This window comes from Dunckerocampus dactyliophorus, chromosome 1 (assembly GCF_027744805.1).
Source record: "Dunckerocampus dactyliophorus isolate RoL2022-P2 chromosome 1, RoL_Ddac_1.1, whole genome shotgun sequence".
Classification (NCBI taxonomy): domain Eukaryota; kingdom Metazoa; phylum Chordata; class Actinopteri; order Syngnathiformes; family Syngnathidae; genus Dunckerocampus; species Dunckerocampus dactyliophorus.
The window spans coordinates 38,873,852-38,896,746 of record NC_072819.1 but is presented as its reverse complement, the minus strand read 5'-3'; the positions used below and the strand labels follow the sequence as shown (position 1 = coordinate 38,896,746).

The window sequence follows — 22,895 nt, the reverse complement described above, 5'->3', positions numbered from 1 at the left end:
CGTGTCAAGGTCAGCAGTGACAAATATAAAACACAAAACCAAACGTTCATTAACAGCATTTATTTAAGAAAAGCATTTGCTGCAAAATGGAACTCACTGGACGACACAACATTGAGCAAACAATCACGTTACTGTCATCTATGCTAGTATAGTCACACACAGTATGTCAATGCAGTTGGTCTGAAAGTACATGTAAAAGTCAGCCTCGATATCAAGCATGCATGTAAAAAACCTTTGTTCACATGGAAGGGCACGAGGTCATCTAGTTTTTGTTTTTTGCGTGCAGCTCTTAATTGAAATTATAAACCAAATTTGTTTAAAGAGAAACGCTACAGCTGAATGTCTGACTGATCACTTGAGTTCTTTTAACCGTTTAGTCAGCGAACAGGATGTTTTGAATAGCCAAACGAAGGAAGGAAAATATAGGGAAATGTGCTTTTTAAAACCACTATCAGTGTTTTGCTATTAGCAGTTGTGCTTCATTTAGTTTCGAAACTACCGTTGTCTGTCACATTCATCTACACGTTAACTTAGTTAAATTATAAACCCAATTTTTTGTTGAAAAGAAAAGGGAATGCGACAGCTGAATGTGTGACTGATGGATCACTTTAGTTTTAACCATTTAGTCAGTGAACAGGATGTTTTGAATAGCCGAACGAAGGAAAATATCAGAAAATGTGCTTTTTAAAACCACTATCGGTGTTTTGCTGTTAGCAGTTGTGCTTTATTTAGTTTTGAAACTACCGTTATGTGTCACATTCATCTACATGTTGGCTTAAAAAAAGATCCTCCAAAAGCACCATGAGATCTGCTGTGTAAAACGGGAAATTCAGGATGATCTTTTTGTTGGCACACTTGGACAGAACAGAATTCTTGTAAAAATTCAGCGCACTTGATATTTTCTTTTCAACTCATTTCTAATACAACGTGATGATCATCTCCGTTTCCAGGCTTCCGCCACTAGCCAACCACCAGATGACGCTGTTTTCGTTTAAGAAACAAGTGGCTATGTATTTTTCTGCCTTGCCACACCCAAACTTTTTTTTATTTTTTTTAAATACCCATCTTATTTTGACCTTTTGTTTGCACAAAAATCTAAATACAAATATTTGTGCTTTGTAGTTGCTTGTTAAATTTGAGACTTAAAATGTGGCGTTGTCCAGGCTGCTACACATCCCAGCAAATACAGATTTTTTAAAAAAGTCTGGATTGCAGGTAAATTTACCACTTGACATTTTTGTCATAACCTTAACGATCTTTTCAGAAATTTAAAGTCACTCTGCGTCCAACCTTAGCAACAAGTGTTTGTGCAGTTTTAACAATCTTTCCATTTTCAAAGAAACCCTCCTTTTTGTCATCAGGAGGTAATGACATGAAATTCGTCACATTTTAGCACAGACTTTGACTTTTTAAGGCTTTTGTTGGGCTGATGAACAACATGTTTGTTTTTAAATACAGTTTTCAATAAGTCGCTGACTATATTTTGTCACTTGCTCATCTTTTTTTCATCTGGTTCCAATCACCTACACAAACACTTGATTTTGTTCAAGAGTATCCTCATAGGATAGATCCTTGTGTAACCCTTTCTCCCTAATGGTTTGTCTCTTCATCTCAGACTGTGGTGACAGACAGCAGTGGGTTGTAAACTTTGGTCCCATCAGCAGACCTGCTCCCGTGGGTCAGCAGTTCCTGAATTGTGATCCAGTTGTCCAGAATCCTGCGACTGCGCTTCTTCGTGCTCCTGCGTTGGCACAGCTCCAGGATAGAGGTGGCTTCCTGTTGCTGCGTCACCACCCCCTGCTGCCCCACCATGCCACCCTGTTCCCGCTCCCTGAGGAAGTCGAGGCGGCTCTGCATCATCATCTCCCGGCGCCGGCGTTGTTCCCTGGCCTTCTGTAGCTGCTGCTTGCGCTCCTCTTTGCTCCAATAGCGGCCCATTTTCATTTCGCTCACTGCATCGTCATCCGTAGTCATGCCGCTCCGCTCTTCTCGAATCTTCATGGCCCGTGCCTTCAGGAGGCGGTCCCTCACAGGTCTTTTTGCCACGTAGCGTGAGCCATCACTGCGGATCTTCACCTTCCACTCCATGCGAGGGGACAAGGGTATGGGGGCAACATCTTTACAAGTGCTACCCAAACTCATAGGGCTGACGTCTCCTCCTTGGGGGTCGTCTGTGCCCTCTCTGGGTCCATCTCTGAGTCCGCCGAGCTTCTCGCAGGTCGAGGGGGACCTCAGCTGCATGCAGCTCAGGTAGCGCTGAGGAAGCTTTGTTTCGTTCTGACGGCGGGACATGTAAGGACTGTTCTCCGCACTGCGTCCTCCAGGCCTCACGCTTGTCTCATTAGCTTTAGAATTACGTCTCGCCCCTCCGTCCGAGCCCCTGCGAGCTCCTCCATCTCGGGACAAGGAGCTAAGTTTAGCTCCAGGGTTGGATCCTCTCCTGTGAGAGTGGGAGGCTTGGTTGAGGTTTGCATGGACCCCATCCCCTCGGTCACTTCGGTTCGCCCTCTCTCTCTGTCTTGAGGAGCTTGACAGGAGCAGAGGTTCTCCTCCTTCCAGGCTGGGTGTGGAAGGTGAATGGTGCTGCTCGTTGACAAGTGGGGTGCTCCTGCAGCTTTCCCCTCCAGTGTTGTAGGCACTTGTGCTGTCCTTATCAGAGCGCTCCCTCTCTGGAAGCTCATTGATGTCAGACAGCGCGTGGTGACGGGACTCTTCCAAGCGTGCGCTCTTGTCCTCCAGCGGCCAAGCCTTGAGGCAGCGCTCCCTCAGTTGCTGCATCTTCTGAGCCCTCAGGATGTTTCGACACTTGAACTCCAAGTGGCGCAGCTCCTCCTCCAGGAGCGCCATCTCCTGCTGGGTCAGGCTCTCGTTCCTGTTCTCGTCCAGTGACACGCTGCAGCTCTTCTCATAGTAACACTTGATCTCCAGAAGTTCTTTGTAACGCTCGCAGTCTTCTTCAGTCAGCCCAGGCATCATCATTCTGTCGCTTGGCTCCAACTGATCCAGCCCTCCACCACTGACACAGTCCAGACCTAAGAGAGAGTCTGTGCTGAATTGGAGGTCCTGGGAGTACACCAACGACACTGTGTCGCCTCGGTTGGATGAAAACTTGCGCAGGCTTCCAGGTGTGTTGGTAGCGTTGGTATTGGATGCACTGGTGTGGTCGTCTCCCAGAAGGTCGTGTTCTGAAGACTCCTCGTAGCGCGTGCTTTCGTCTGTGCGGCCCACTCCACTGTCCAGCTCCTGGCTGATGCTCAGCACCGTCTGCAGCAAATCAGGCGAATCTCTGCTCATTAAGCAGCCATGGCCACCACAAGCAACGCCACCAAGGGGGGAAGTCGGGACAGAGGTGCTGTTTTTGGTTCTGTGACTGCCATGCAGATGGACTGCATTGTCCAGTGGTTCCAGTTCTGCTTCATCTGGGTCCGGCTGGTTGTCATTCTAATGAAAGAGAAAATTGTTGGAATAAATGCACTCTTTTTTTTCTTTTTTTTTAAAATCTGTTTTGAGACTCATCAAACCTTATATGAAAACTGCTGAAATACTAAGTATTGGGACACCAGTTGGACCCTTCCTCTTTCGCTACAACAGCTTCCACTCCTCTGGTTAGACTTTTCTTCTACACCAAACTCATCCAAGCATGCCCATACAGCAATCCTTCATTTATCCTGGTTAATTGGTTCTAGACCCGACCGTGGCAAGTAGTAGCCAGGTAGGATTCCTTATTTATAAATGGAATATTTTCATAGTTAGAGCATAGAAAAATACAGTTTTTAACATTATCAGACATGAAATAACACCCATATAGTCATCTTTACACTCATATTACCCAATATAGTTGACATAATACAGAAAATAAGTCAGAAATAAGACATAATGCAGACTCACAAATGTCAGCATTGGGAGAGTCACATTTGAATGATAGATATTTCATTTATCTCCAACAGGAATTCACGAACAGAGCTGCTTGAAAGACAGCCACACACAACGGCGCCATTTTGGAAAAAACAAAACAAAACCTTATCACCAAATACTTCATGTGTTGTCTCATCGATGTAACATTACTGACACCTAGTGACAAACGTATGATACTACATGTTGCTAACCTACGGTTTGTTTCATTTGCTACACGTTTTGCATACATAACCACTAACCAGTGAACAGATTGCAACTTCTTCGATGATGATAATGATAATGCTACGTAGATACGTATACATACACTTTTGTTTTTGATTGCGTGTGTAGTGTCTTCTGAATGCTTTATATTTGTATTCAAACTTCATTTACCATCGTTATGCTTGAAAATACTTCATTTAGCCCCCAAACACAAACTTTGCTTCAATATGCATAATTTTGGACTAATAATAGGCTTTATTCAACCACAAAACAGCATAACTGATTAATTTAGATTTTTGAAAAACAGCGATAGAGTGAAGCTGTGAAATTTGAAGTTTCATGTGGCGAGGGACGATTGTATATGTACCTTGCTTGGTGTACTGGGACAGTCATGCTAGAAAAAGTTAAGGTCCTTCCCCAAACTGTTGGAAGAATGCAATTATCCGATATATCCTGGTAATGTAAAGCATTTGTGGGACCCGCAATTATTGTGTTAATGTACAGAGACTACATGAATATATCAGTGGCTAATTATTGAGAAAACCGGTTATAAAGTTCAAAAAGGCATCTTGGACAGCTATGGGGTCCTCTTGAACCCGGAACAAGGGTCTTGTACAGTGTTGCCAACTTTGCGATTTTGTCGCTAGATCTGGTTTTCATTTAAAACCCCCGTTGCCGACATATTTTCTCAAAAGCGACCAGCGACTTTTTCTGGCGTCGTTGGGGAGTTTTCTGGAATTTGGGGACTTAAAAGTGAAAGCAAGTATCGTTCTGCATTGCGCTCTCACTGAGCAGCAGCGGATGCTGTTGACAGGTCGGCCCCACCGAAAAGCCGGCAGTGTAAAGTACGGTCAGCTTCCGCGGCGATGATGGGGAGCTCTAGCATCGAAAGTGCGTATGAATCACGCATGTGCGAACCGTGATGCCGCGGTGGTAGACCTCGCCATGTATTACACAGCGAGAGCTAAAACGCAAATGTTTCTTAATCTTCAGTAATCCTGGATAAAAGAGGAGGGTGTGTTTATTGTGTTTATATTTTATTGTTTGTCTATTGCTACTCTTCATCTGTAAAATGAAGTGAATTATCTTACAATTCTTCGGGTAAATTGATAAGCCTACTGTATTGTATATTTATTATGAAGCTCAGTTGCTCTTACATATATTACATATATATTACATATATTCACCAGAAGAGTGTGCTACTCACGAACCACACTGAGTCATTTTAATGTGAACCATAGAATAAACACATAATCTGTTATTCGCTGTTCAATTGTGCTAATTTGAAAATGTTCTCAATACCCAACGTGTGTATTCTCGTGTTAAACGATACCAAAGTGTCAGATGATGAGGTTTGCGCATTTGGATGGCTCTGCACGCTGTGTTTTACAGAGTTTTTTTAAAAGACCGAGTTCCGGTGACGTCAATGCAAACCAGCTCACGTCCTGCTTGTGTTCCTGCAAAGACATTTTGGAATGATGTCGGCCTTGTTTTTCAACGAATCTTGCTTAGCTTTTACAGACATGTGCTTATTAGTCCCCTAAAGACGCGTGATAAATTTCATGTGGGTGTAGAGCTTACTGAGACAAATTTCATGTCAATCCGACTAATGGGGTCAAACAAACAACACCCCCCCAAAAATGCAACAGGTTGGCAATTTGTAGTGTTAGTTTTGTAGTGCAGATGCTTTGATGACAAAGGGACACAGGTACAAGACTAAAATGCACTCAAGCCTAATGCACTGTTGCTCTCTCATCTCCTCAGTGACTGATTGAATATCATGCAAATGCTCTTAAACGAGTGATGACTCACCCCTGAGAGCACAGTTGATCTTTCGCCTAATTGGTTCCACGTGAATTGCATTCAGACGGCAAAAGGTATCGATCCTGTACATCTTTGTTCTTTTTCCTGGACTACGTCTGCACAACCCTCTCCACTTTCCCACAGGGCAGCAGATAAAACTTTAATCTTTGCTTGTGCATTTCCCTCTGATGAGCCCATACCTTGCCTGCCTCTGTTGAATCTGAATGAAGAGACCTCATGGCAGCTTTTCTCAGGTATTCAAGGTAGTAGTCATCTCTCCAAGTACAAGGACTTGTATGAACTGCTGTGTGTGCGTGTGTGGAGGCTCATTATGCTGAAACGACAGCCTTTTAAATCTGCCCTCTAGCAGTCTCCCTATAAAATGTGGCCTGCATACAGATTTTGGTGATCTTACATGGAGCGTGGGAGTGTGCCTTTTTAACAATGATACAGAACAGGGTGGAGGGGAACGAAATCTATTTGCTTTTCAATACATTTAGCAGAAATGTCATGTTGGGAGCTTGTGATGTGTGTTGCATTTTTTTAATGTGACCTTGAAGTTGGCAGACTGGTTCCACATAAGAACAAGCATAATTTGTCTTTTTTGCTGTCTTCAGGTTTTGGTGTCTTTACTCCACCTTGTTTATGGGAGGAATACTGAAATACTGAGCCATGCCCTTTTTATACACAATGATGTAATTGTTTGTTATGGTGTATTACCGACCTACAGTGTCTCAAAGTGAGTGCACTCCTCACTCCTCAGCAGACATTTTTATTACAATATACAGTATCTTCTCAGGGGACCATATGATAGTTGTGATACTTTGTAGCTGCTGTTCAAACATGAATTCTAACATGTACTGTGACATTCTGAAGCAGAGCATGCTCCCTTCCCTTCGGAAACTGTTTGATAACAAGCGCCTTTCTGAGTAAGATGAAGATAAAGGTGATGGAGTGGCCGAGTATGTCTTCAGATCAGACCTGAATCCAGTGGAGCACCTGTGGCGCATCCTCAAGCAGAAGGTGGAGGAGCACAAGGTGTCCTCCAACATCCACCGACTACATGATGTCGTCATGGAGAAGTAGAAGAGCATTCCAGTAACAACCCGTGCAGCTCTGGTGAGTTCATGCCCAAGAGGATTAAGGCATAGATAACAGTGGTGCTCACACTGTCGTACAGGTGTACTCACATATGATGCCAGCTATTTTATTCAATAACGGCTGTGTGTTGGCTTCTTTTCAGAGAACAGTACATCTATACTGCTCTTAAAGCTGTACACTGACTACTCTAAAGTGTATCAATGTTATAGTAGTGTCCCTTGAGAAGATATAATGAAACGGTTGCTGCAATGTGAGGGGTGTACTTACTGAACTAATAACGCCAGCATACCCACGACCCTAGTGAGGATGTGCGGCATAGAAGATGGATGGATGATGAGTTCTTCCTCTGGCATCATTCTAAGCAGGGAGCATTGTAGGTCCTTAGGGATGTTTGTATGCAATATTTCCTACTGCAGAATATATAATTCCAATAATTATTTCCACATGACAGGAATGTGTGCAAGGAGTTGCTCTCCTGTGCCCAATAGTTCCTCAAGCAAATGCTGAATGGAGAGAGGTTTATGTCTGGGTTTGAGCAATGAATGGCCTTATTTCATTACCTTTTTCTATTTTAAATATGAAACATTGCAGCAACATATTATATGTCTGCACATGTGTCCTTCCCGTTTTCTAATCTCATGACTAGTGATGTTACAAAGATAACTGACATGATGCAAGTAAGCATAAAAAAAAACCCTTCCACATTGTGACATTGTGGTAATGAAGGAGATAAAGGACAAGAATATATTTTTAGCCGAGCATGCCCAGACTGAGCCTTGTAGCGCTCGATCCCTGTAGACCCCCGATCCAATTTCCTCACCTCTATCTCGGGTCGTGCGAGGAGCAGGGAGACATTAGTGCTGTCCTCTCTGGTAAGGATAGCGACCGCCTCTTCTCTGTCCTGGATGTCCACTCCATTGATCTGGCAGAAGGAGTGGAAGAGCTCTTGAGTTCATACCAACATTATTAAGAGGAATCCATCACTGATGTGCTAATAATGTTCATGACAGTACAGTTCTATCAAATACTGTATATTTATGCACTCCCAACCTTAATGAGAGCCAATACAAGCGCTGTAGTCACAATTTTGCATTAAGCTCATCAGCTTTGATGAATTGTGGTTGCAACAGCATAATGAAAGCTGAATAGTACACTCCCCCGCCCCCATGTTGCTGCTGTGAAGGAAGCCAAAATATAAGGAGAAAGTCTCGGTATGATGAAGTGCACTTACACACTACTGCAAACTACAACCACTGTTCATTCATCAAAACAGAATAATTGTGGTTTTCTTATACAGCATGTGAGGGAAACAATATCATATGCGGTTCTACACCCCAGCAAACCACAATAATAAACAAACAAGTGGTCCTCAGTTTACGACTTTCTGTGTACGTTGTTTTGTGGTTACAAACGCCCTCCAGGGAATTGATTAAAAACGTAATTTTCCGTAAACACAAGACTGGCTTAAGAAGTACTTATAGCACGGTTCGCCTCAGAAGAATACACTAGAAAGAGTCCACACCCCAGAATCATAATGGCACCCCACAATTTAATTAAAAAAAATTTGTAAACAAATCATCTTTGGTGGAGGGCTACACTCTATTTAGTGACATTTTAGTTATACACTATGTGGTCATTAAAATATTGCTAAAACAACATCTAATGGTGGCCTAAGATATCATTCACATCCTTCATTACTATTCCTGCATCTGTTGTGTGTGTTTTGCACCTGCAGTATTCTGTCCCCCTTGCGGATGCGGCCATCCATAGCAGCAATACTGTTTGGGTTCACCTGGCCAAAAGCAGTAGGCTTTGTTAGACAAACTGCGGGTGTGAGTCACAGCAAAGTGCAGGCCCATACAGATGACATCCTCACCTCGCCGACATATATCCCGAGATCCTCCTCATCGTCGGTTCTGTAGCACACCGTCAGTCCGAGTTTATCATGCTGACGAGACTTGTACAGCTCAACCTCCTGTAATAGTTGGAGACATAGATGATTTGGATTTCACAGGTGGTGGGGGGACACAACTGGTTTGAGTATGCGACATGGGGGTTCTTGAGTTGCTTGAACAGTGCCATGATATCTGCACTACGCCTCAAAGCAACATGAAGTTCAAAATATGTTCAGAAATGTAATAACAAAGTTATCATTATACAGAAATTCCACTGTTATTTATCACCAGCTTCTGTGCTTCACCTTGTTAGTCAACGTCAGTTCAACTCATTATCACAAATGTTACATTTGTTTTTGGAATATGTGGTCAATAGACCTAATTTACATACAATTACACCTCATTTTCCACTGAAAAATAAGCAGCAATTATTTTGATCTAGAATTATGAATGAATGAATTATAATTAATTAAACATTTTGATCATAGTTAAACTCAAAAGCATATAAATGGACGGATTTTCACAGACTCGTATACATTATATGAAAATTAATGAAATAATTTCAAATATTTGCACCACCACCCAGTGGTGCGAACTATGGGATTTATCCACTTGTACTTGTGCGTAGGAGAATGCGTACATTTATGTACAACTCTTTCCGTGCGTACACACAAAACCTAGTGGTAGAACAGTGAAAGTACAAATAGCTATGGCTGTGCCTGTTCAGCGCAGGCCATATCATCTTGTCATCAAACAAGGCACTGCCCCTCCCCCCAGAGCAGACGAACCGATGCCAAGCACAAAGCCTGCCCCTAAAGTTTATTTATTTGTCATTTACTTATTGGTGATGCACATGTAGCAGTCTGTGCCAGTGACTTGTGGATTTGCAGTACAGAGTTTGTGATGTTTGTCTTCTTCAATTTCGGTGTCAGAGAAATTCCTCTTCCTCGCCGTTTGCTATGATTTTTGGGAGGAGGGAAAAGGTCCATTCATGCATTCTTAAAGAGAGTGCTGCTAAAAGCGGGAAATGTGCTTTTTTTAATCCGACCAATGAATCGATTATTAAAATAATCGTTAGTTGCAGCCCTAGTCAAATTGTTTTTCGACGGTAAAAACTTCAGAGGACCAAAACTGCCTTTCGAAAAATGTCTGTAGTTGACGAAAAGTTGTCGGAGGAAATCAGCTCAGCAACTTGCTGGTAAGTCTGAGCATCCCTCACCTCATATTCCAGCTCGTCCTGCCTGTCGACGTCATGCTGAGTGATATCAAAGTAGTCAGCAGGATCGTAGTACACAGGTTCTAGAAAACTGAAGAGTCAAAAAACAAAAAGTCAGCTCCAGTGTTAGACAACAGAGAATCTTATGTGACTGACAGTTCATTGAGTAGATATGGCTCCAGGAGTGGGGGTAAAGGGGGCGATGGTGGAGGGTTAGGTGGAGGTGGAGCTCCACAGGGATGCTGTCGGCTCTTGCCCAAAGTCAACATATGTTGGAAGCTGATGTCTGTTTGGGTGCAGCTGTCCACACAGTCGGCCATCCCCATGGTGACCGGTACCATCCCAGCAGGGGGCACCGTGGGTCCTGCACGTCTGCGTGCTCCACGCCTCAGTATGCTGGACAGCAGAGGGTCCCTTATGTCCAGTGTGGGATCCCCAGACAGGCGGGAGAGCTCCTTTCTGTTCACCTGAAGAACGCAGATGATCAGGCAAGTGGCATTTAGAAACCTGGAGGAGTGCTAGCCATGCTGCAAAATACACACGCGAGTGACTCATATGGATGCTAATATGAATCAGTTAGGATGAAGTGGACATCAGATGATGACAGGAAGATGAACAAACTACCCCCGTTGACAGGAAAGGTTAGTTCACATTGGACGAGAGCTGCAACAAGCTAAAGCAAAGACCCACTGTAGCCTGAAATTAAATCTCTGAAGATGTATCCGTGAATTATGGGTGAAAAGGTCACAAGACTGACAGTGTTGGTTGAAGAAGACAGGGACAAAAGAATCTTTAAGCTTTGATATCTAAATGCACGTCACAATGAGCAGTAGAGCAGAAAGCTTGAGACCTTCAAGAGACCATCAGCATGGAAAGAGCATGGCACGCTTACGTGACCCTTCTGTGAAGAGACGAAAGGACAGCAACAATGGTGCAGTTAAAGGTTATTGCAGAAGTCTGACAATAGCAGGAAGTAACCCACACCGAGGTGAGCTCTTTGGTTGAGGAGCTATTAAGTAATATGTTTACATGTAAAATATCTTTAACAATGTTATTCTCATGAGACAAACGTTTAATGACCCCTGCTTAATTATGCATTCTCGCTCAGTGCATATCAATGCTTTATTCAAGCTGAGTTTACATGATGTAATACAGTAACCCCATGTTACAAATACACAATGTAAATGCATACAAGAATACATACCTTTCAAAAAGATTATATTTACACTGGTTTTAACTGACAATGTCAGTAAGATATTCATTTAACATTGTGTATTATTTCTAGTTTGGTCTGATCTAAAACTGCACTGGAGTGATGTTTGTGACCTTATTTACCTACACGAATGGGTTAAAAAAAATAGTAAAAATACCTCTCAGTCTGATGCAGTGCAGTTCTACACCAGTGCAAAGTACAGCTGCTACAAATAATAAACCTGCTGTTACATTAATACTTTTCTGACAGTAACAATTGTAGCTGTTATTTACAAGACATTTTAAATGATATCTGACCCAGAATGTCCTCAGTTGAGAGGGTCAAAAGGCCAAATTGGAAGCTGTGCGGTATGTTCTTTGTCAGTGCTCTGCCAGCTGCATTTTCCTCTTTAGTCACTCTGCTAAGTCTAATATCTGAAATGGTCTCCTGGTTTTCATTTGCATAGATTCATTCTACACTTTAAATGATCCTGAACAGTTAACATGTATTTCCCACTCTTGATGGCATCACATATGCGAAGGTCATAATGAGCATAACGAGACGCATGTGGCTGCTAATGTATGGTTTAACGCTGCTTGCACACACGCTGCTGGCCTGTCTTCTCTTTCCTTGTCTATTTTCAATCCTTGTTCCTTTGTGCAACAAAACAGATGTAAATATTCTTGCCCCCCCCCCCCCCTTTTGTGATTTCTCTGATGGCGCTCCACCGTTCTAACCTGTTTTGTACCCCTACTCTGCCTCCTTCCTTGCCATTGCGTCCCCACGCTCACATTCATCTTGCTTCCTCTTCGCTCTGTAGAACTTACCTCGCCGTGCTGCCTCAGCACTTCTGTCTGCCCTGTCCCTCCCTTGGAGATGTCGACCCAATGTACTCTATTTCTGTTTCAGCCGCTCCATCGCCTTGTGTGTGTTTGTCCTTCCTCACACTAACGTCCCTTCATAAATCTCACTGCCACTTAATGTGCTTCCTAACATGGCAACAAATAAGACGTTTGATCTCTTCCAGGTGCTTGTGGAATTAGTGCTTGTTCACAAAGATACTTAAGCATCCTTAATCAAGTCTTACTGTAAGCATTTCCCCCGTGTCATTTTCACTTTCGACGACAGAAGGTATCAGAAAAAGGCTGTCTATGAGTGACAGGTATGAATACTGAGTGAGTGCAGCATGGTGGAGGGAGGAGGGCTTTTTCATTCATTATCAATGAGGGTGCTCATATTGCTTTGAAGAGGACTTCATGCTGGGTAATAGCACTTGTCTACCCAGACCTGATGGAGCATCCATTAAACACATCTCTGGGTTAGTAGGCCATCACATCTACACTCACTGGGTTACAATATTAGGCACTCCTGTGCTAATAAGACCCACTTTTATTTATTCATTATCACCAATAACTATTGCTCAATTTATATGCAGAAATTAATTACTTATAAACTGATTCAGGCTACATGTTTACTTTTTAAATATTTTTGTCCACAATGTTTTTATTTAATGTCTCCACTTATTCTAATGTGTTAATATTTCTTATTAATAATTTATTCAAATTATTTCGCTTTATTTAATTTTAACCATATTTATTAAATGTTTCTATTTTTCATCCATTTTCATTTTTCCATCCATCTATTTTTTTTTTTTCTTATCTGGGTTCAGGTCATGGGGGTAGCTGTCTCAGTAGGGAAGTCCACACTTTCTGGTCTCTGGCCACCTCTTCCACTCCCACTGGGAGAACACCAAGGCATTCCCAAGCCAGCTGTGAGACATAATCCCTCCAGTGTGTCCTCAGTCTGCCTCTGGGCCTCCTTCCGGCTGGGCATGCCTGCAACACCTCACCAGGAGGCATCCGGACTAAACGCCCGAGCCACCTCAACTGGCTCCTCTTGATATGAAGGAGCAGCAGCTGTACTCTGAGCTCCTCCCAGATGGCCGAGCTCCTCACCCTATCTCTTAGGGATGAGTCCAGCCACACTATGAAGGAAACTCAGTTCGGCCACTTGTATCCGCAATCTTGTTTTTATGGTCATGACCCAAAGCTCATGACTGTAGATTAGGATGGAAACATAAATCGACTGGCTCAGCTCTCTCTTCACCACGATGGCAAAGCGACAACATTACTGCAGAGGCTGAGCCGATCCGCCTGTCGACCTCGTCCTCCAACCTTCCCTCACTAGTGAACAAGACCTCGAAATTACTTGAACTCCTCCAACTGGGGCAAGACCTCACTCCCAACCCGTAGGGTGCAATCCACCTTTTTCCAACTAAGAACCGAGGCTTCAGATTTAGAGGTGCTGAGTCTCATCCCAGAAGCTTCACACTCAGCTGCAAACTGCCTCAGTGAACACTGAAGGTCACAGCCCGATGAGGCCATCAGGACCACATCGTCTGCGAATAGCAAAGATGAGATCTTAAGGTGCCCAAACTGGACCCCCTTGACGCCTTGGCTGTTCCTAGAAAGTCTGTCCATAAAAATTGTGAACAGAATTGGTGACAAATGGCAGCCTTAGAGGCCAACATTCACAGAGAACAGGCTTGACTTACTGCTGGCAATGCGAACCAGGCTCGTGGTCTGGTTGTACAAGGACCGAATGGCACGTAGTAGCATGCCACCAACCCTGTACTCCCAGAGCACCTCCTAAAGGACACTGCGAGGGACACGGCCAAATGCCTTTTCCAAGTCCACAAAACACATGTAGACCGGTTGGACAAACTCCCATGTATCCCTTGCAAGGGTGTGGAGCTGGTCCAGTGTTCTGCGACCAGGACATAAAACCACATTGCACATTGCTGTAGCCGAGGTACGACGGTCGTACCCTTCTCTCCAGCACTCTGGAATAGACTTTCCCAGGGAGGCTGAGGAGTGTGATCCCACTATAGTTGGAAGACACCCACCTGTAATCCTTCTTGAAGGGGGGACGACCACCCCGGTCTGCCAATCCAACGATACTGTGCCCGACTTCCACGCCATGTGTAAGAGACATGTCTACAAAGACAGTCCATCAACATCCAGAGCCTTGAGGAATTCAGGGCAAAACTTGTCAACCACCTGAGCTTTGCTGCTGTCCGCATTCGTGCCCTCAGACTCTGCTTCCTATATAGAAGGCATGTGAGTGGGATTGAGAAGGGCCTCAAAGTATTCCTTCCAACGCCCAACTATATCGTCAGGCGAGGTCAGCAGGCCCCAGTCCCTACTGTAAACAGTGTGGACTGGACACTGCTTCCCCCTTAAGTAAGGAAGTGACCCTCTCGTTTACCAGGGAGGACTCCAGCACAAAGGCACCAAGCTGGGGGGGCTTTCTGAGCATACCTAAATGCAGCAAATTGCACTTCTGCATTAAGACTATCCACTTATTGTTTTCCCTTGCATTTCTGTTTATCTAGACCACACATACATGCATAATAAAGACGTTGTTGTAATGTTCTGAGTGTTCGTGAATGCATCTTGCGGTTTGTCTAGCGACAATGAGGAATTGTTGTTACAATGAGGAATGGACTAGAGATGTGTTTGTTCGGAGTTGGAGGTACATATATGATGTTGTAATTGCACTGCTGTTGATGTGTTCAGGTAGGAATAAAGTTAAAAACAGCGTCAGAGACTCTGTGTGGTTCTGTGGGCCGCCATCTGTCGTCATAACAGAGAGCAGAGGCTTGCCATGATGCGTATGTGTTAATTGCGCAAAACATTTTTACGTAATTAATTAAATAAATTAGTTACCGCCGTCAACGCGCTATTTTTGACAGCCCTAATTAATATCAACTAAAATTCAGCGAAATTGCTGCAGCAAGAAAAAATAGTGTTCGCAGCAGGAGGTGGGCGGTGACTGTATGGGCTGTGGAGCTAAGTGGTGGAGGTTGGATGGAGATGAAAGAGATCAAAATCCAGACTGCTAAAGGAGAGCGAGAAGGCTGGGAGGAGGCTAATGATGGAAGGAAATTGTGGGAAAACAAAACAAGCTCTCAAGGAATTGTTTGGGTGAATGTAAACAGCGAGTGAGACAGGATCAGGGTTCTTGTATATAAACACAATGGGAGCTCCTGGGAAATAACTAAGTGGTTGATGCATAATTAGTTTTTATCTGAAAGAGTTGCTGTACAGCGGGGGGAGGGACAGGACTATGGAGAATTATGTTGCATATCAATGTGCACATAAATGCATACATTGTTTTTCAGGTTTGCATGTGCAGCTCCACAGAGTCAATGCAGACTAAGCCTGCCCTATTGCCCAGTTTGATTCCACAACAATGGATTTTTTTTCTCTCTCTCCATGCTATGCAGACATGAACAGTCACCTTCTCAGAATCAATCAATGCTGGGAACAGTTGACCTAGTGCAGCACTAAGCCCTGTTGTCTGACATCACTGAGCCTTGCAACCACGCTGATGAGGCCCACAGATGTTAGGAAGGCTATATATAAATACATCCAATGTAATATATAACGAGAAGTCAGTTTCCACGAGGTAATTACATCTATGTTTGCTCCGGGTGAAATTAAATTAAAGGCCAGTCTGGTGAATTTAATTTGATAAATGAATTCCAAATGTTGTGAGACATTAAAAGGTCTTAACTACCTGGAGAAATGCATTATATATTATAATATTGTAAAGCACAAAATGTTATCTAAGAGAGAGTATAGACAATACAGGACATTTCATGTAACGCATTTTAAAAATACTGAAAAAACTAACTCTAAACTAATACTAAAACCCATAATATAATGGAAGAAAGAGTAAAAACATATTCACATACATGTAAACTGAATGTGTACGGTTCATTATTTATTTATTATTTGGATAAGATATTTGTAAATATACAACAACAAAAATGTTACTCGTGTGTAATTGGAAAACCCCTAAAACTGGAGTAAAAACAACTGTTTGCTTTTATGTGACATTTTTGCTATCAGTTAATTAAAATTACAATTACAACGTAAGATATACAGTGATGACTATGACTGAGGTTCATATATAAAATGCACTGCAAACATTGAATTGTTTGCAATTATTGGTTTATTCGTGCTATTTTGAATTAAGTGTGCACACACGCACACACACACACACACACGCACACAGAGATTTTTTTTAATGACACCGGTTGCCATGGCAGCAGCTTCCCTTGAAACCAGCATCACAGTAGCAGAAAAAAAAGGTTTGCTCTGCATGTTAAGTCTTGCCCAATTCATAAGCACCCCATTTAACAACTGACTATAAATTGTACATTTGGCTTTTGCATGTTTTTGTAGTCGAGGAGGCTTTGGGTTGCAATCGATTGGTGGGTGTGCAACAACCACCACCGGCGTACAACATTGCTGAGGCCGGATGTATAATGTATGAGTTTTAGTCCTTTGGCAAGAGAGCCAACTGATTTAACATGGTTTGATTTAACCACCTGCACCTTCTGCACTACTAATGCTGAGTTTATTTCATTTGAACACATAATTTTTACATAAACACAAATATACATAGCTTTGAAGGGAAAACTGAGCACTTCAGTGATTTGACGAGGAAGATGTAATCTCCTCGCTTTATATGATTATTATTTAAGCAACATAATGTTTGGATTAATGATGCTTTGGCTGTTATGTTGAGACTGGAGCTTGTAGAAAGAAACAGTCTGTGGTTGCATTGTGCATTATTCACCTCACAGCTCATGCTTGTTTTCTTTTTACAAACCATAACGTCATGACACTGAACATGTCACCTATTCAAAACAAATGCTCAACCAGATGACAACAACACACACATTTTGTGTCGAGACAAATCCTTCAGGCTCAAGAGACCTCATTTTGAAAAGCCTGCATTCATTCCTGCTTGAACACATTTTTACATGCACACAGCCCGAGCCATTTCTGACTGAATCACAATGAAACATCCCAGCCCTTACTGGTTTCATGAGCACATCATACACAGTCTTCCACAGCACCCTGTTGATTTTTTGAAAGGGGCCTCAAGCCTGTCTATACACTTCTGCTCCATCAAATAAATTGCTTCTGACACATGAGGCCAAAGAGCAGAAAAAGAAGACTTTTCTGATTGTCTCCTTTTCCCTGCACATCTCATGAGCATCCCTTTACAGGGGCTCAGGCTTCGCCTCTCTTGCTTCTGGCACCAGATGCAGCCCTATTAAGTAGTCTGGGCCCCTGTGATGCAGTAGTATCCCAAATGGCACATCAGGCCTTACAGACAACAACAGTTTTGCACTGCACACCTGTGAGTGCTGATGATTGTTCAAGCCTTGTGATCAAGGCTTATGTTGGGTCACCGCATGTATTACCTAGTCACCATCAGGAGCGTCCTTGGGCACTGCACCGCCAGACAAGCTTAGATAAGCTCTGAGGTCCCAGTTGGCAGGTGGTGCTGAGGCTGTAACCCTGGCAACCTCTCTCTCACTCACTTTCATTTGAGTCCATCCTTAACAACCTATCCATCGTGCTTCCTCTCTGGCTCCACTCTGTTTACGCCCTCTCCACCTTTCGGGACTTTACCCTACTTGTTCTGATCTTAATCCATACAATCACTCTCCTCATAAATGCCAGTAATTGGCCTGACTAACTGACTATTTCAAAACATGAATACAACAACATGAACAGAATTGTTCATTTATTGTTCATTTATTTATTTGTTCATCGCTTCACTTACTAGAATTATTTTGATTGGCTAATACAGTACAGTATAATGAGATTGATAATATTGTGCAGAGTGACTGCAATTAATATGACATTTTCTCCGGACCTGCTGACTAAAAACCTGGCAAGGGAGTCAAAAATTAAAGTTGAGGTGCATTCAAAACTTGCTTATTTTTTGCAGTGTTCACTCACAGCCACGTGACAAAAAACATGTAAAAAAAAAGATACCTGTACAATGTTAACTTCATGAAATATAGTGGCAAATAAAACATTGCACTCACCAAAATGTATGTCAGTTATACCAGTCGTGATGAAATGGGCACCACATGACTTTTAGATATCATTACATAATTAATTTAATGTTTAATTCATGTGGAGTCATTTGCCCCCATAAGTATAGCCTAGCTCCTTGTTTGCAGCTGCAGTGTGTTAGAAGCAAAACAGAAGGCGTTCAAGACCCTACTTAACGCGCGTGACAGCGGCAGACATGCAAGCTTGATTGGCTTTCCAAAGTACTTCTTGTACTTTCCTGTACTTTCTTTTTGTAGAAATTGTGTGCAAACAGAACATCACAAATGACTGCAAGTCATTTTACAGGGTGCAATTATTTTTTAGATCCGAGCCACTCAATAAAACCGTGATCGTTATTTCAGGTTTTTGTGTTCTTATTTTCCCAATATCCAGGATTGAATCATCAATCAAGAAAAGACCAAACATTATCCACCATTCATTTTATCTTCGCTATACCTCAATAATGGAACAATTGCCATTCCACCTGCAACTAACAATGTCAAAATATACATAGAATAGAAGATCCTTGTCTGCAGGTTCGGAGAATGTGTCAATTATGGAAATCAATATCGGATCCCTGGGACTGAGAGCTAAAATGGGACTTTAAGGTGCCTCCCAAAAAGGATGTTTAATGACCTGTCCTAGAGAAAGGAAAGAAAATATGTGAGACAGCCGTTGGGAATGATACAAGGGTGAGGGCTCACCTGGAACATGACCCTGTATTGTTCTTCTGGCTTTTGGACCACGCACATGTTGCACCCCATCGTTACGTTTGACACACTGCAGGACCGCGCAGGTCCAAAGCAGCGATCCGACGACTGTTTCTTACGCCAGAACAGTTTCTGTTTAGGTCTTTGTCTGTGTCAGTGGGATGCCCCACCCTCTTTTGCTGTGTTATAACACTCCTCTTCCTCAGCTTCACATACAACTCATCCCTGCCAAAATCACAGTGTGCTGGGATCCACTTGTCTTGTGCTTTGTTCAGAAGTCAGATGCTTTATAGAGCATTTGTTGTCTTGGCAAAACATGTCACTCATATTCTTCCATTGTGGATATAATCGTCCGTTTGAAAAAGTTTGTGCTTCTTTCAGACGCATCCCTTTCAATCCAGTGTCTTGACAAAAGTGATTTGACAGTCCGCTTGCTGTGCTCTGCTTTGGGGTTTCTGTGAAGTCACCTTACGTTCTGTCAAACAGTTCCGTTTTCCAACAGTTTTGCTACCGTTCAGGCACTCCTTGAAGCTTCTGGAAGTGGATGGTTAGATAAATGTGCTTTGTTTCCCCCTTTCTGTGGCCTTTCAATGAAATATTGAAATATTATGCTGTCATATACAAGCTTCACATGTCTTCATCTCTTGCAAACACTAACCACTGGCTGAGGAAACCAACCTCTGATTGAACATAGACCGTTGTAAACTTCGGCAGAAAGTCATCATATTTATATCTGCTGCCAGACACCATGAAAACTATCAAGCTACTGATTGTATGAGCTTAGCTGCCTGCTGCAGGGTGAGACTGAATGACAGTTTAAAATGAAGATAGTGACCTCTTGAGATGACAAATGAGACAATAAAGTATCCCGTCTCACCAGCGAAATCAATATCTAATCTGATTGGATTTTGTGCTTGACTATTACAGAGGCCAAGATTTTCACAAGTTTCATTTTTTGCTCTCTGCTCGATCATCTTTAACTGTCCTCACTGATATTACTGATATTACCCTCAGCTTGCGTTCCACAAGGAGGATCTGAATTAAAAGGAAGCACGATCGCAATATAACCTTCCCTGCTGTCTTTCAAACCTTGTTTCTGACCTCTGAGTCTAATCATGTTGGTTTAACCTTTTATCTGTAATCCTCTTGCAGCAAGTGTCAATGCAGTCGCAGCTTGAGCCATGCGTGAAGTGTCCGTGGCTCCGCAGGCTTCCGGTGACAAGCTATTACAGCAGCTAATCCTTGATCAAGGCTTCACTACACCTGTATCCGCTCCAGAGGCGCTGTAATCCCGAAGCCTGACATATGAGCGCACTCGGAAACTACACATGCAAGAGCACAGGAAAAGTGTCAGCGCTCAAGGAACCTCCAAGAGGAGCTTGACAACCTGAGTCCAAGTGAAGACAGAACATGCAACAGTGTCAGAACTACCTCTGCTTTTACAGCTTAACTCCCATGATAGAATCAGTGCAGTCCAACACCTGCGCTTGTTTGCTTTAAGAAGAGCACACACGGAATGAGGAATAAAATAACATAGAATTCTGACTTTAAGGACAAGCGCGCGTCCTCGGGAAACAATTGTGCATCTGTTAAAGTTAATCTCCCTTTAGTTTGCAGAAGGAAAATTCAAGTCCATTTTTATCCTCCTCTCTTCTGCCACTCAGTCCATGTGACAAATCCACAGAATAGTGTTTGAGCAAAGAAGTACAAACCATGGCCAGCATCCCAGTATGTCTGAGACAGATCTGCAACAGCAGCAGCCTCACAAGAAGAGAAAAATAATCCTTGGCTGATTGGAGGATACTTCTCGGCTTCTCCCCTTGGGCGTGATGGTGAATGCCGCCCCCCACTGCAGCGTGGGGAACACAATAGGCGGCTGTTCCCCACTGATGAGAGCCTGCCTGTCAGTACTCTGCACTGAGCTGTTACTACTGAAGCTGCTTTTTACACTACAAGTGTTCCCTCTTCTTCCCCCACCCTCTTTCTCTCTGTTTTCAGGGCTGGACTCTCTTTGCTAGTCCCCCCCATAATTTTGCCCACACCTCATTTGCTGTCCTCTCCCTCCTCCTTGCTCCCGCCTGCCGCTCTATGCCTTGCTTGTCTGCAGGCAAGAGAGCAAGTGCAGGGAAGCCTGTCTGCATTGTGTTTGAGCAGGACTGCACATGAAGCCACATGTAAGTGAATGGAATAAGAAGTGGTGAAGACAATTGGGGAGAAGTTCATTGGCCTTATTAGCGCATGTAAGCAATTCACCTTGACTTGTTGTAAGGCAACAAATAGAAGGACGAGGCCTCTTGTTCATGCCCAAAGCAGGTGGAGAGCTCAGCACTGGCTGTGCATTTAGATGAGGGCATGCACTGCCTCAAAAAAGCAGAGATAGGAAACATGGGGGAGGCATACTGGGGGGGAAAGTGAATAACAGGTGTGACAGAATGAATAAAAAAAAGAGAAGAAAGCCAAGTGACAAAATGCAAATGACTGTGTGGGAGAGCAAGCAAAGATGGGGTGGAAAAATTTTTTCCGCAGTAATCACAATGACTTGTTTAGGGTGTGGAGGGAGAAGGAGAGGGAGGGGTCAGGAAGGTTGAGGCACATTGTGAAATAAGTATCTGCTTTGTAGTCTGCCATTATAGCCTGATATTTTTGGGTGAAATCATTTCGTTTCCCCATCACTCATTGTCTCGTTATTTTGAATTTTAGGATGCACATTTATTGTAACTTGTGTAAATGTGGACAAAGTATGTCTGCAGTGGAGAGGAGAGACATGAGAGATGTGATAAAACGACATACAAAACACACATACCCTGAAAAATATTCACACTAAGCAACTCCCAGGGTTCATCGCTGACCTTTCAGAGGTGATAATTTAATTTTCTACCTGACAGCTTCCTGTTCTATCAGTTTGAACTTCCTCCGCTGAACCAGTCATTTATCGGGGGTTAACGTCACGAAAACGTCACACATCCTGACAGGATTTCATCACGTCTGCTCCATTGTCTACCATCTACAGAAATGCTAACACTGAATGCACCCATACAATTGGCATAATAGAACGTAATCATCGAGGGTAATGATCTTAGAAAGATAACAACATTAACAAGAAATCGATATTCTTCTACAAAATGTCGGAGTCTGTTGTTTTTCAGCAGCCGTTGGATTCTGCACCTGCTGACCATTAGAAGCATTCTTAGTTCCTCAGGATCTGATCTTGCCAATTTTTAATGAGCCTCTAAAGCAATCCTGCTTACATTTGCACTTTCATGTCATCTGTTACATTCACGCATCCGTCAGTCCTGATCTCCTTTATCTTCATTTTTCATTCATTCATTTTTACTCTAGATCGTTATCATCTCAAAATAATACGTTCCCGGTGTGGTGTGCGTACATCTTGGGATGCGCAAATTGTCACAGGGGGTACGTGAATAAAAATTAAAAACAGCTTGACTTCATTGGTGTCTGAAAGCCGAACACACGGAGATACGCAGTGCGCTGGAACACATGTGAACAGCGCACTGCACAGCGCAGGGGAGTACAGTGCAAAAGAAAGGAGCTGGACACAAAGTTATTCATTGTTCTGTAATATATGAACATTTAAGTAAGTTCGATGATTATGTTGTATTTAATCTTGAATATTTAATTTATATTGTGTGTTAAATGAGAGGTGGTCTTCTTACATTTAGCATTTTCTGAACAATGAGCGTGTCATTTGTTTCTGGACTGGATGCACTGACTAGTATACAGTCGTCCCCCAAATTTCACAGCTTCACTCTATCGTTATTAGAGATCAACCAATATTGGCCCGGCCGATATTATCGGACGATATTTGGCATTTTGACACATATCAGCAATGGACGTTTTTTTAAATCCGACGGCCTATAAGAGATTATCTTAACTGTATGTTTGTATCCCAGCTCTCTAGCAACACTGCAAACTTCC

General features: G+C 43.0%; 1 protein-coding gene across 3 annotated transcripts; it reads right to left on the bottom strand.

Annotated features, from left to right (window-relative positions):
* Window positions 1-62: 62 nt before the first annotated feature.
* Window positions 63-20,935, bottom strand: LOC129179355 (PDZ domain-containing protein 4-like). 3 transcript variants are annotated; one of them, XM_054772502.1, is made up of 8 exons: window positions 18,954-20,935; window positions 10,982-11,032; window positions 10,288-10,598; window positions 10,135-10,222; window positions 8,897-8,995; window positions 8,750-8,812; window positions 7,841-7,942; window positions 63-3,441 (listed from the first exon to the last, which is right to left on the bottom strand). In XM_054772502.1, the coding sequence occupies exons 1-8, from the start codon at window positions 19,011-19,013 to the stop codon at window positions 1,612-1,614; spliced, it is 2,604 nt and encodes an 867-aa protein (XP_054628477.1). In that variant the 5' UTR covers window positions 19,014-20,935; the 3' UTR covers window positions 63-1,611. The 3 variants fall into 3 exon arrangements, with proteins under 3 accessions (XP_054628477.1, XP_054628485.1, XP_054628494.1); XM_054772510.1 differs by having other exon boundaries at window positions 20,672-20,935; XM_054772519.1 differs by lacking the exon at window positions 10,982-11,032.
* Between the last annotated feature and the right edge of the window lie 1,960 nt (window positions 20,936-22,895).

What these genes read in the sequence shown, in the direction of transcription:
- LOC129179355 (XM_054772502.1), bottom strand. Translation starts at nt 19,013, where the DNA reads ATGGGGTGCAACATGTGCGTGGTCCAAAAGCCAGAAGAACAATACAGG. An exon ending in CCATATCTACTCAATGAACT is followed by an intron (nt 10,223 to 10,287) that starts GTCAGTCACATA and finishes TTGACTCTTCAG; the next exon opens with TTTTCTAGAACCTGTGTACT. An exon ending in AGGACGAGCTGGAATATGAG is followed by an intron (nt 8,996 to 10,134) that starts GTGAGGGATGCT and finishes CAACTATTACAG; the next exon opens with GAGGTTGAGCTGTACAAGTC.